The following is a 13,134-nucleotide window of genomic DNA, read 5'->3' as shown; positions in this document are numbered from 1 at the left end:
CTTATTTCTACTTCACAACATTCCTTCCAGTATTTCTGTTCGCTAGAAAAGTCCATTAACATTGCATTATTTTTTTATAACCTTTAAAATTAATGTTGATTGGAAATATGTCCTCATACCAACTTAAGTAAATCTGACCGTCCCCACACCCTGGCTGAGTTCCACCCACCCGGGCGGAGCTGCGCAGAGGGGCCCTGGGTTCGCTTCTCTTCAGGCCCTGCAGCTGCGAGGACCGCCGGGTGCAGGTGCGGGTGTGGGTGCGGGGGGCTGGGGGGCTGCTCTGCAGGGGGGCAAAGCCACCTTCGGGGGCTGCGGAGGATGAAGAGACGCGCCTTTGCTTTGTATTAAACAAAAAAAAGGAAACAAGGTTAAAATGAAGTTTATTATTTTTTGATTTTTTTTGTTTTTTAAATAAAACTGTTTGTGAAACAGCTATTTTATCCCCACGGCAGAGTGACCCCTGAAAGATGCACTAACCCCTTCTTAAGGCCTTAACAAGAATTTTTTTTGTACTTTTTTCTTCTTTTTTTAAAACTCAGATATTTAAAAATTATACAATTTACAAAACAAAACAAAACAATACAACACAAAGAATCATGTAGCGTGGGGCTGCTCACCGGACAGGCCCCCTTTCCTTTATAAAAATGAAAGCAAAAAAAAAAGGGTTAACTGGGTATTCCTGGTCAGTGTAACCCACACTGGTCACGCTCGGCAGACACAGTCCCTCCCCTGTGTCGATTCCTACAGCTTAGACTTCCTGTCCTGACCTTCTGTCTGGGGGGCAGGGCTCAGCGGCCAGGAGCGCGCCAGACGTGGGCCACCCCCAACCCTGCCTGCCGCGCGTGCTTAGTGGGGCGCTCGAGGTTCTCACCGGCCACAGTGATCCAGGACATAGCTGTGACCTTGGGACATCTGCCAATTTCACCCCCCAAAAAGATAAAAAATTTAAAAATAATAAATAAATAGTGTTTCTGGAAATGAAAAAAATTTATTTTTGTGTTTAAACATCATTCCCCCACTCTTGAAAACATGGACCATCCCCACATCACCCTCCCCCCCCGGCCCCCAAACCTTCCCACTTTGAGACAAATTAATGACAAAGGATGGTTCTGGTGTGGTTTGTCTGCTTTCAGCCCTGGGTCTGCAGCTCTCTGAACCGGTGTGAGGCAGGCTAAGGATCAAAGCCACACCCCGTCCTTTATGAGACCAGCTTGTTCAATTTCACACTTAAATTTCACTGTTATTGGAACAAATTTGGAGTTCTTTAACTAGAGAATTTTAAAATAGAATCAAAAGGGATAGCGCACCTTTCATTTAAACAAAGTCTTTCCAGACTAAAAATAGATTTATATATATATATTTTTATCCCACCCTTTCACCCCCCCTTCCCATCAGCCCACCCCTCCCCCCTCCCCCCACATTGTCACTATGGAGATTGTGTCCATGGAAACAGCCATTCCAACTTCTTGGGTCTTTCTTTCCTGTGGTGTCACGGTTTGGGTGTGATGTAAGGACTTAGGGAGGAGGTGCTGGCGGGGCGGGGTGGGCGGGGCGGGGCCGCACAGCAGGACGGTTCCTTCCATCGCGAGTGTCCACCACCTCTCATCTCCACAGTCTCACCTGGAAGACAGAAGCGATACTGGGTGCTGGGAACCTCCGCGCAGCCCCAGAGCCTACAGCCCCTGCTCTGGGAGTCTGGCAGCCGCAGAACCCCCTGCAAGTGTGCTATTAGGTGGGAGACCCCCAAGACCTGCGGTGGAGCCGCTGTGTGGCCCCGACTGGGAGCACGGTGGAGAGCAGCAGGGACACGGCCACCTGCACTGCCAACAGCCCCGGTGCACGGAAGCAGCGGAGACCAGGAAAGAGCTCCCGGCCATCCTGGTGGGGTGGCCCCAGAGTCGGGCTGCTCTCGAGGTGACCCCTGCTCAGGACCCACCACCAGGGGCCTGCCGGGGGGCTCAGCACTTTGGGGGGCATGGGGCGGTCCTCACAGAAGTGGCTGAGCACCCAGACGATCTGTGGAAGCCCCGGCTCACAACCCCACCACAGCCGCTTGACAAGAGTGCATCCTTCACACTCAACAAAGAACACTCTTTGGCGAGCTCGGGCGGCAGGGCCAGAGCCCTCCTCTGAGGCTCCCCCGGCGTCCCCTGCACTGGCTTCTCTTCCGGCCCAGGCTCTGGGTCAGAAAGACGATCCTGACGACCCACGTGGGGCAGTGGGGTTGACCGAGGGCCTCCTCAGAGAACTTCATGGGTCTCTCCGTGCGCAGAGTCTCAGAGGACACAGCAGTTTCCAAGGATCAGTGCAGAACAATCAGAGCAGAAAGAAGCCGGCAGCGGCGGCGGCTTCCCATCAGAGCACCCCTTCTTCTCAGGGCCCTCTGGTGCCCTCCTCCAACAAATAACCGTCAGGAAAACCCAGGCGGCACCACCGTTTTCTGTTCTCACACAACTTACTAACAGGCAGGCAAAATGGTTCAGAAGGCCGGTCTGTGTGCAGGAGCTAAGCAGCTTCTATTTGAAGCACCCGTATATACACAAGACTGCCCTCGCCAAAAAGAGATGGATCCCTGCTTGGCAGAAAACACGACTACCCAGGACAGAGCTCCCCCGCTTGGGTGAGGCCAACCCCAGGAGGCGGCTGCCATTCCCAGGGTGTCCATAGTGACAGAGTGGCTTCCTTAGGTGTGAAGGTGGCTCTGCGCCCCCGAGGTCGCCCTGGCCCTCCTGGCCCATGCTCTGGTCTCCCTGAGCTGAAGGCTGCTGGCCAGGAGAGGGGAGAACCAAAGGCCCTCTGTAAACGTGGTAAGGGGGGAGCTAATGGGATGCCTCAAGTAATGAGAGGGGCAAAATCTTGTTGGGGGTGCAGACACCGTATGAACAGAGGACAGACGTCCAGGCACCCCTATAAGGCCCTGTTTGTGGAGAGAGGGACAGGGTAGGGCTTGCTCCCCCCACACTGCTTGGCACAGTGCTGGGCCTGCACCCCTAGCCTGCTAACTGCTCAGAGGAGCAGGCCCCCAACCTCACAATGAAGCACGTTTGGCACTCTGGTCGACCTGGCTGGGACCACGGGAACGCCTGATGCTTTGGGCTGCTACGGCCGTAACAGCGGCCCCGGCGCGGGCTCCGTCCTGCAGCCTTCCTAACAGGACCTTTCCCCCAGAGTCTGGTGTCAGACCCTTGAATGTTAGAGGACCCTGACCTCTCAAGAGTCACTTTTCAAGGGCACGGGAAGAAAATTCATGTGGCAGGCACTATGCTAGGAGTTTCCCAGAAGTCCTCTCATGATGACACCAAAGCCTGACCCCCATCTCAGGGAGGACAAAGCTGAGGTTGAGGGACCCAGAGCCCCGGGGCAGCTGGGGGTTGGGACTGGGGCTCCCCAGCCAGCAAAGTCCTCTGCCTGGGCCCCCAGCATTCTGCCCTCGAGCCCCAGGCCCAGCGTGGTCTCCTCTGACTGCATGGGGCACGTCTCACCCGGGCAGGGAGCCAGGCACCCACACGGTGCGCTGCGAGCGGGCGGCCGGGGGGTCTCTAACTCTCTTTAAAAGGCATGTCCAGAGGCAGCCCGCATGGCTCAGCGGTTTAGCGCTGCCTTCGGCCCAGGGCGTGATCCTGGAGGCCTGGGATCGAGCTCCCTGGATGGAGCCTGCTTCTCCCTCTGCCTGTGTCTCTTGCCTCTCTCTCTCTCTGTCTCATGAATAAATAAATAAAATATATATTTTTTAAAGATTTTATTTATTTATTCATGATAGTCACACAGAGAGAGACAGAGAGGCAGAGACACAGGCAGAGGGAGAAGCAGGCTCCATGCACCGGGAGCCCGATGTGGGATTCGATCCCGGGTCTCCAGGATCACGCCCCGGGCCAAAGGCAGGCGCCAAACCGCTGTGCCACCCGGGGATCCCAATAAATAAAATCTTAAAAAAAAAAAAAAAAAAAAAAAGCATCTTAAAGTCTGGCTGCCAGTGAGCAGGGTTTCACCTGGGGCCACGGCCTTCCAGGACTCCCTCTCTCTGTCACACTCCCACCTTCCCTCCCCTTCAGTGTCCCCTCTGTGGCCTGAACCCGGCGCAGCAAGAATCCACTACCTCTGCCAGCCCGGCCTGGCCAGCTCCCCTGAGGCCTGGGGCTGCGCGGTGGGGCCTGCATCGGTACTGATCGAAGCACAGGCAGGGTGGCGAGTGCTTCCTTCCCTTGGGCTCACGTCCTCCGCGAGCAGACCCTGCCAGCCCCGCTGTGTACATGCTCTGGGCCAGGGCCAGACAGGGGTCTTGTCCTCCCTCACGAGTGCACACCGGCTAGTGGAGAGGCACACGAGCAAACGAGCGATTCCAAATCGGCAGAGGAAGGCTGGGGCATGGGAAGGAGGCATTTAGACAGGGACGCAGGAGGGAAGGCCTATGAGGCAGGGACACTGAAGCCGAGACCCAGAGAGCAGGAGGGGCCTGTCACAGAGATGGGGGACAGAGCCCCCAGGCCCGGGGAACAGCAGGTGCCGAAGCACACAGAAAGGAAGTCCGGCCCCTGAGGAGCCGCTGGACACTTCCACAGGGCCGGCGGCGTGGCTGGGAGTCCGCACAGGAAAAGGCGGACAGCCCCAGGCCTGCCACCCCGCTTCTTCATGCTCAGAAAGGGGAAAGGCAGCCTGCTGGATGCACGGCTGCCCAAGGACCTTCCTCTCTGGCACTGCTGGCCTGCTGAGGGACAGCTGTGGCACCTCATACGCTGGGGGGAGGCCGCAAGGGGTTAAATTTCCTGTCTCCAGCCCCCAGCTTTTCTGTTAGGGTGGGAGCAGGGTCCAACCTTCAGCATTGACCCCCCAGCTCCTGTGGTGCACGGCAGGCCAGCAGCAGGCCTCGAGAGCCAGCGCCCCAGGACTGGCACAAGCCTTACCCCATGCCAGGCTGCGCGGACACCTTAGAGACATTTCTTAACTGAATCCTCACAAGGTTGGCCACAGCTATTTCTCTTCACAGAGAAAATGAAAACAGAAACATGAAGTGGTCTGTCCCTGCTCAGGCAGCACTTTCTGTGAGAAAGCAGAGCACTGAGAAGCAGGTGCACTTGTGACCCTTCCCTGCCCTGTCAGGGTACCCAGTGACAGCAGCTCTCTGTCCCTAGAATGGACCCTGAGACGAAACATTCTCCGTCCCCGATCACTCCGTCCCCGTACAGTCTACAGAGGCCACTGCCCTCAGCATGACAGCTAAAGTGAGAAAGCAGGACAAGGGTCCTGCTTTGTGGGGACAGCATATGAACAAAGTCATCTCAGGTGGACACGACTGGATGCAGTATGTCCAGCCTTTCCCTCCAAGAATTGAACGGTCTACAGTCTGACCTCAACAGACTGGAAATGACCACACACCGATGGGTCAGCCACTTCACCACTCAGTGTGTCAGCGTCTTCTGTACACACGGGAACCATACGCTGACACTGAGGTCTGAATGATGAAGCTGACTGCTCCGCGTGGGAGCCGAGGGCGGTCAGCTGGCGGTGCCCAAGGCTGGGTGGAGAGGAAGGAAATGACAAAATTAAAATTTCCAACCAGAGATCTGCCCACCAGGCCCACAGCTCAGACCTTTTTCTTCAAACACAGGCTGGAATTCCAGGACAAAGACGAAAGGCACCCAACGACAAATGATTCTTTTCCTAATCAGGTCATCCAGGGCACTGCCAGGAATGTTCCTTGTGGCCCCTACACCATGCGGCTCTACCCACTGGCCAGGCACAGCCCAGGCATGGAACAGAGGCCAAGAGAAACACTCTGGAAAACCATCCAGACTTCGGTCTTGTCCTGAGGGCTGCTCAGGGGGGCAAGGGAGGGGGGAACGCAGGAGGCAGTGGGCCCTGGTGAGTTTCAGAATGCCAGTGGCTGCTGCTGGTACCAGTTGGCTCATTTGGTTTCTGTGACCTGAACGCTTGTTCTTCCATCCCTGACCCCTCTCCTTGGAAGAGGAAGAGAGAAAAAAAGGCACAAGTGCAAAAGCCTCACTTGACAGTCCCGCTGAGAGTGCACCACAGGCCTCTACAGCCCCAGGGCCCCACACTCAGACCAGGGGGGCTTCTCTGGAATTCAGGACCAGGACCCATGTAAGAAACCGAGGACTTCTCAAAGGAGGAAAACTGCCTCTGTCTGAGATGAATTCTATTTTTTCCTTAAATTAGTTAGGTATTCCAGAGAAAGGTGGAAAAACTGCCAGTTGTCACAGGCGGAGGGAACGTGCCACAGACTCTAGTGCGCCTGCGTGTGGCTCTCAGGTGCCTGGAGTAAACACAGAAGCCCTTCAGCTGAAGAGAAATAATCTCTTAATGAACATTTCTGAGACAACGTTCCCTCTCCCCATCCTGTAGGAGCAAGTGCTTCAAGTGATGTTTTGGCTTTTTTTTCTTTCCCGTCTAGTTTCCTCAGCCCTTGCGACTCCACGAAGGGGGCAGGGGGTGAGAGAGCGGGGTGTAGCGGAGGCCCACTGCCTCTGGGGACATCAGTTTGCTAATCCCGTTGCCACAAATGCCACTGCCGCCGCCCTGACCACAAGCCCAGATACACTCACCAAAAGCACAACTCAATCTCTTGAGATTTTTAAGAGTAAATTTAAATTGGATGCTAAAGTCCCCTAAATCTTCCCCCGCTTTGTACTTCTGTGCAGAGGAGTCCTTCACAGTACTGGGGGTGGGGGGGGAAGATTTCAAAGACCAAAACTGGGGAGTTTTCTATTTTTCAAAGGAAAAGCCACTGTAAGCTGTACAGACAGGGAGCAAATGAACAAGGACCGCCTCCCCGGCTAGAAGCCCTCCGGAGCTGGGACGGAGGGTGGGTGGCTGTCATGGTCTGTCCTGGGAGTCTTCGGGGGCGCCGCACACAGGGCCTGACTTCAGCTCAGTCACCGTGAACTCCAACAGGCAATGGGATGGCCCTAAAACCTCAAGTACCTCTCCACGGACATTCTGGGGAGCTAAGCGACAGTCAGAGACACGTCCGATCCACCTGGTGTCGGCAGTCCATGTGATTAAAGGCTGGTGGCGCCGCCTGGCCTGGGGCGAGCAGGAGGGCAGAGGCCGCGATACCCACCGGGACTCTGGCAGGGGTGCCGGCCCCGACTCACCTGTGCTTGCTGTACTTTCCATTCCCACGAGCACACTGCCCCCCTCACCCCCGCTCCGACTGCTCTGTGCTGAGGCTGCCTTTCGCTGTCTTGTTCTGCAAGGGGGGGAGGGGGAATGGGAGGGGAGGCTGACGCCGGCAAAGCCAAGGAGATAGACAGGAGGGACAGAAGAACAGTGCAGGGGTCAGGGAGGGCAGAGGCGAGGAGAGGAACGGCACATGGAAAAGGAAAGAAAAAGAGAGTCAGTATTGAATGACAAACAGGAGATATTCAGACAGGGCTTTCTGAGGCAAAATGTGACCATTAAAAAAGAGAAGTTTAAAAAATAAAAACATGTAAATTAACTAAAAGAGAATACTGTAAGATCCTGTGGTCCATCTCTGAAAATAATTTCCAAAGAAAAGCATAAGCAAACATCTCTCCAAAGTGCTGTGAGGGCAGACCTGTCGGGAGGCCGAGCGGAGCCGGGAGCCCGGAGCCCGGAGCCCGTGAGCGTGGTGACCACCAGGTGTCAGTGTGACCCCAGCCAGAGCAGCGCGGCTGCCGAGGGGACTCCAGGTGGCGCCAGACCAGCCGGGTGGCGCGTCCTCACCGGGGCTTCCTTCCCGCCGAGTGCCAGCTCAGCCAGCTCAGGAACAGACCATCACCCCTCACCTTCCACCCTGTTCTAAACCCAAAAGACCACTCTTGAATTCTTTGGGACATGAGGTAGCGGCCCACCCACTGCAGCCCCTGGTCACTTTCGCTGAGGTAAAGCCCCGAGGAGACTGAGCTTCCCCCCAAAGCCCTGGGGTCAATTCTTACTTCTTTTAGTCTGGGAAAATACCTCTGCTTATGTACCAAGGCCTATAACCAATCTTACCTCGTGCCAACCTGTGAGCTGGGGTTTCATTAAACTAAAATGGAAATCAGTAGTTTTATTGAGTTTGATCTTTGAATTGCTCTTAACGATCAAACACTTTCCACTCCCCATTTCTCCTGGCCTCCTACAGCACATGGGGGGGCACCCCGGGGCACAGGTCTCCCTCCAGCACCTCTCCCCTGTCCAGGGCCAGGAGCAGGCGGCAGCCCGAGGGCCAGGGTCCTCCAATGTCTGGTCTGTAGATGGCAAGAAACACCCCCTTCCCTCCCCCCGGCCCTACTGGGGGCACACTCTCTGACTCACCTTGTGCTTGGGGCACCTCACCGAGAAGTTCTCCTCATGTAGCAAACAATCTACAAGACAGAAAGGGACAGTCAGACAGAGCTGGTGGGTGGCACAGCCTAAGGCGGGTGGGGATTGACAGCATCAGACATGGAGATAAGAGGTCCCCACACGGTGATTTCTGAACCATCAGAGACATCCCCAAATAAACTATGGTACCGCAACATGATGGAGTATCAGTCACTTAAAATTTTAATGTTTCAAAACAGTTAATGTTATGAGGAAACTCTGATGACACAAAATGGCTTGAAAACCAGGATATGTAAACATCGAAGTACAATCCTAATTGTATCAAAATGTATTATATGCATTAAAACCAAGACAAAGGAAACTTACCAAAATCTAACATCAGTTCTCTTTGGATAGCAAGACTAGAGGTGATTTTATTTTTATTTTTTATGTATTTCCACAATTATATTAATAATCAGAAACAATCTCCAATAAACGTTGTTTTTAAAATCCCTGATTCTAGGCTAAGCCCATTCCACAGGCCCAAGCCTAAGCTTCCTTGAGCCAACACCACAAATCCGGTGGCACCTCTCCCCTCTGTCGAGAGCCCTGCTATCACCTTTGCCGTACCACCCATGAGGACACGGGAGAAGTTCCCGGTACGAACCGCATAATCCACACTAAATGCTTCAGGGGAAAGTGAAATCCCACGAGGGGGTTACTAATCCTTGGAGGGAAATGATTCATTCCAACTTTTCACATGGTGACAGCATCTTCCCTGACAGCAACGACATGCGCCCGCCTCCAGGTGAGCATGGCTCTGTGGCGCAAGGGTAGTGCATGGAGCAGGGTGAGGCAATCTAATTAATGAATTCGCTGCACACTACAGCTCCCGGAGAGCGACAGCCAGGCCACCGGTGCAGGATGCAGGGGCAGAATGTTAATAAGTATCGAGCACACGTTCTCAGAGCGCTCCGGGCACCATGGCGGGAAGCGGCCGTGGTACTTAGCCTTGTTAAGTGTATGATTCAACTCAGGTTTAAACTCTGCTCCAGATGAACAGCCTGTGTACCACAGATTTCAAATGAAATAGTAATAAGCAAGGGAACACAAATGAAAACTTGTGAGGTCCTCTGTATCTTAAATAGGCAAAGAGCCTTTCATAATTGGGCTGGCCCGTCCCACCGGTGCCTCCCTCTGGAGCCCCTGAGTCCCCAGGAGCGGCCGGGCAGCCTCTCTGTCCCGGGGCGAGCCTCAGGGCACAGGAGCTCAGCAAGTCCGGCTCACCTCTGAGCCCTTCCCCTGCAAGCAAATAGCATGGCAGTAAATGAAATGTGTTAATTTAAAACCCACAAGTACATGGCGTGACCAAGGCTCCTGCTGCTCCAATCTGCCAGAGAGCTTATGAACAGCAGGAGACAGACAGCTGGAACTCAAGGGAGGCACTTTCTCCTTACCTGGGCTTTGGCAGCACTGCTTGCTGGCAGTCTCTAGTCTGGGCCAGAGAAACAGCATAGCCCCTGTGGGACTCGGCCACCTTTGTGCCACAGGGGTTTAGAGAAATGAGGAACGGGACCGTATGAGCTGGAAAAGGTGCCATCAGAAAGGGAGTGGCGGCTCAGCTGCCCTCCCAGCCATGGAGAGTCACCAGCTGTGACAGACCATTAGTAAAGCATGTCTGAAGTTAGGAAACATGTTCCCTCCCTCTAAGTTAAAAAGCAGAAAAGAAATAAGACAATGTAAGTACACATTGAAGGCAACTGGAGCTAATGTCAGGTACTTCTGGGAATGGAAGCCTCCTGAACAAATCTGCCAGTGACCATGTCCACCTTTGGTGATGCCTCCCATGCAGCAAGGGGCAGATAAATGCTCTCATTTGTCCTCATAATAGCCATAGGCCATCAGGAGCTACAATTCACGCTCCTGGCAGGGACCAGAACGGCGGCCAGAGAGCTCAGCCACACGCAAGGGCACGGGGAGCCTCTTCTTGGCTGCCTTGATTCAGCCCCTGCTGCGCAGGGAGTGGAGGGTGGTGAGAGGCACGGTGGGGCCCCTCCTGAGGTCTCTCAACAGGCGCCTGCCCAACACGGCCAGCCAGCCTCTCAATTTGTTCTCCTTAAGCCCCTGGCAATATCCCACACTGGCCAGAGGGCCTGGTCAGCACTTCCACACAGTGAAGTCAAAGTAAATGGCGTGCTGGATCATCACACACACACTGGGAAAGACTCACAAGGTTGTCTAGTCAACAAGATGGCTTCCAGACACAAATACCAATGCTCCATTTCTCTCTACACTGAATTTATTTATTTACTTACTTACTTACTTACTTACTTATTTATTTATTTATTTATTTATTTATTTGTTTTCTACACTGAATTTAAATGCAGAGTGGACTTCATTGAACTCCTCATAACAAGCTCCTTGGAGCTACTTGCAACCATGTACAGCCATAGCTACCTTGGCGGCAGGCGGTAAGCTCAAGGAGGGAGAAAAGGAGATGGGAGGGTGAAGGTCCCTCAGATCTGCCGGAGCCCAGATGTGCCACTGTCTCCAGCTCATCTGCAATCTCCCTCAGAGCTACAGTTAGTACTTAGATTGGCCCAATCGGACTGGGACTCTGGGACCTGCCAGTCTCACCCACCTTGCCGAGGGGCTCTTGAATCCTGAGAACTATCAGGGCAAGGCAAGCCCCGGCACTGGTTCTGGGGCGCCGAGTGTGGCCTCTCTGGGGAAGGGCCAGACACCAGTCCCTTCACAACCATCAGGAGCCCAAACCCACTGCATCATCAGAGCTCACGGTGAAAGCAGCTGCTGCTTTTTTTTTTTTTTTTTTAAGATTTTATTTATTTACTTATTCATGAGAGACAGAGAGGCAGAGGCGCAGGCAGAGGGAGAAGCAGGCTCCATGCAGAAAGCCTGACGTGGGACTCGATCCCAGGTCTGCAGGGTCACACCCTGGGCTGAAGGCGGCCCTAAACCGCTGCCGGAGAGCAGCTTCTAAAGGCTTGCTGCATGGGTAGCTGCGAAGAGGGAGTCCCAGCTGGGCCTCATCCTGAGGGTAAGAGGAAAACCCCCTCCAGGCTGGATTCTTTTTTTTTTTTTTTTTTTTTTAAGATTTTATTTATTCATGAGACACACAGAGAAGCAGAGACACAGGCAGAGGGAGAAGCAGGCTCCATGCAGGGAGCCCGACGTGGGACTCATCCAGGGTCTCCAGGATCACGCCCTGGGCTGCAGGTGGCGCTAAATCGCTGCGCCACGGGGGCTGCCCCAGGCTGGATTCTTTATGCACCATAAGTTACTAATGCCCTGCTGCAGCTCTTTTTTCCTTTGGTCGTAATTGTTGTGGCTCATTGCATTAATATACTACTTTTTTTAAACCAGTGCTCACATTCTTATTACTATATTTCCTGGAGCCACAGCCTACATCGGTGACATAACAGCAGCACAGGACTGATAACCATGATGTCACAAATGCAGGACCAGCAACAGGTTGGGGGGATGATGCAGCAGCCACATACTCTCAGGAGAAAAAGATTCTGTTTCCATGGAGATGTCCCCAGCAATCAAAGTTCTCTCTAAGATGAACAGCTCTTTAAGTTTGGGTGGTTAACAGCAAAGCAAAGATGAAAGTGTTAATCTGTTCCTTACTCCATGCAGACATTAGGGCCTCTCAAACTCAGGGACTTATTTTTATTATAATTAGGAAGCCAATCAATGAACGCCTTTCCTGGACACACAGATCCATCATGTATAGAACAGAATTCCCGAGAAGACACTGTGGGATAAATACAAGCATCCATCCCCAGGAGCAGTACAGGCTTCTGGGTCACTGTGACTCAGGTCATCAAAAAGATCGATAAATGTCCAAGACACAGTCGTCTTGTGATGCTGCTTCCTTGGTCCCAGATCTCCACACCGAGCAGCAGAGCATACACTAGCTGGGGCAGGAAACTCAAGGAGCCAAGGCCCCCTCCCTGGGCCGACCCCAACCCAGACAGCCTCTCTCTCACTGAATACTTGGCCACAACATCTTTTTTTTTTTTTTTTTTTTAAGATTTTATTTACCTATTCATGAGAGACACAGAGAAAGAGAGAGGCAGAGACACAGGCAGAGGGAGAAGCAGGCTCCCTGTGGGGAGCTCAATGTGGGACTCGTTCACTGGACCCGGGACCATGCCCTGGGCCAAAGGCAGACATTCAACCACTGAGCCACCCAGGTGTCCCTGGCCACAACTTCTGCCAAATACACGTTACCAACTTACCTAAGCAGGCTACACAAGACAGACTCAAACAGAGAGTTCTGTTTATCATTTTCTTACTAATCCTCAGCTTGTAAAGAATTCCCTGCTTCTCTGCAGGGTGGCTAATTGAGGAAGCCTCCTTGGGAGAAGAAGAGCCCTGTGCATCTCCTAGAGAACCCCAACCTTACTGCCTGAGCTTGACCAAAGTGGGGCTAAGCCTGTGCTTTCCAGCTGTTAGCCACATATGGACACATAAATTTAAGTTTATTTACTTATTTTTAAAAGATTTTATTTGTTTATTCATAGAGACACACACAGAGACAGAGAGAGAGAGAGAGAGAGAGAGAGAGGCAGAGACACAGGCAGAGGGAAAAGCAGGCTCCACGCAGGGAGTCCGATGCAGGACTCGATCCTGGATCTCCAGGATCACACCCCGGGCTGCAGGCAGCGCTAAACCGTTGTGCCACCCGGGCTGCCTAAATTTAAGTTTAAATACAATGAAGTAAAAAAAAAAAAATTAGTTCCTCATTCCCAACTAATACATTTTAAGCACTCAGTGGTAACACAAGGCTTGTGGCTACTGTGCTGGAGACTGCAGAACTAGAACATTCCCATTATGGCAGAG

General features: G+C 53.2%; 1 protein-coding gene across 3 annotated transcripts in view; it reads right to left on the bottom strand.

Moving 5' to 3' along the window:
- Positions 1-363: 363 nt before the first annotated feature.
- TCF20 (transcription factor 20) overlaps positions 364-13,134 on the bottom strand; it is a 104,345-nt gene continuing 91,574 nt past the window's right edge. For 2 of the 3 annotated variants that reach the window (XM_025457822.3, XM_025457830.3), the window contains exons 4-6: positions 8,278-8,327; positions 7,113-7,240; positions 364-1,620 (exon numbers count right to left, since the gene is read on the bottom strand). In XM_025457822.3, coding sequence (XP_025313607.1) covers positions 7,157-7,240; positions 8,278-8,327 — 134 coding nt within the window. In that variant the 3' untranslated portion in view covers positions 364-1,620; positions 7,113-7,156. The remainder of the gene's footprint in view (positions 1,621-7,112; positions 7,241-8,277; positions 8,328-13,134) is intronic. The other variant, XM_025457812.1, reaches the window with a different exon arrangement.

The sequence above is a fragment of the Canis lupus genome, chromosome 10, assembly GCF_003254725.2.
Source record: "Canis lupus dingo isolate Sandy chromosome 10, ASM325472v2, whole genome shotgun sequence".
NCBI classification, from domain to species: domain Eukaryota; kingdom Metazoa; phylum Chordata; class Mammalia; order Carnivora; family Canidae; genus Canis; species Canis lupus.
This window is presented reverse-complemented; position numbering and strand designations above follow the sequence as displayed.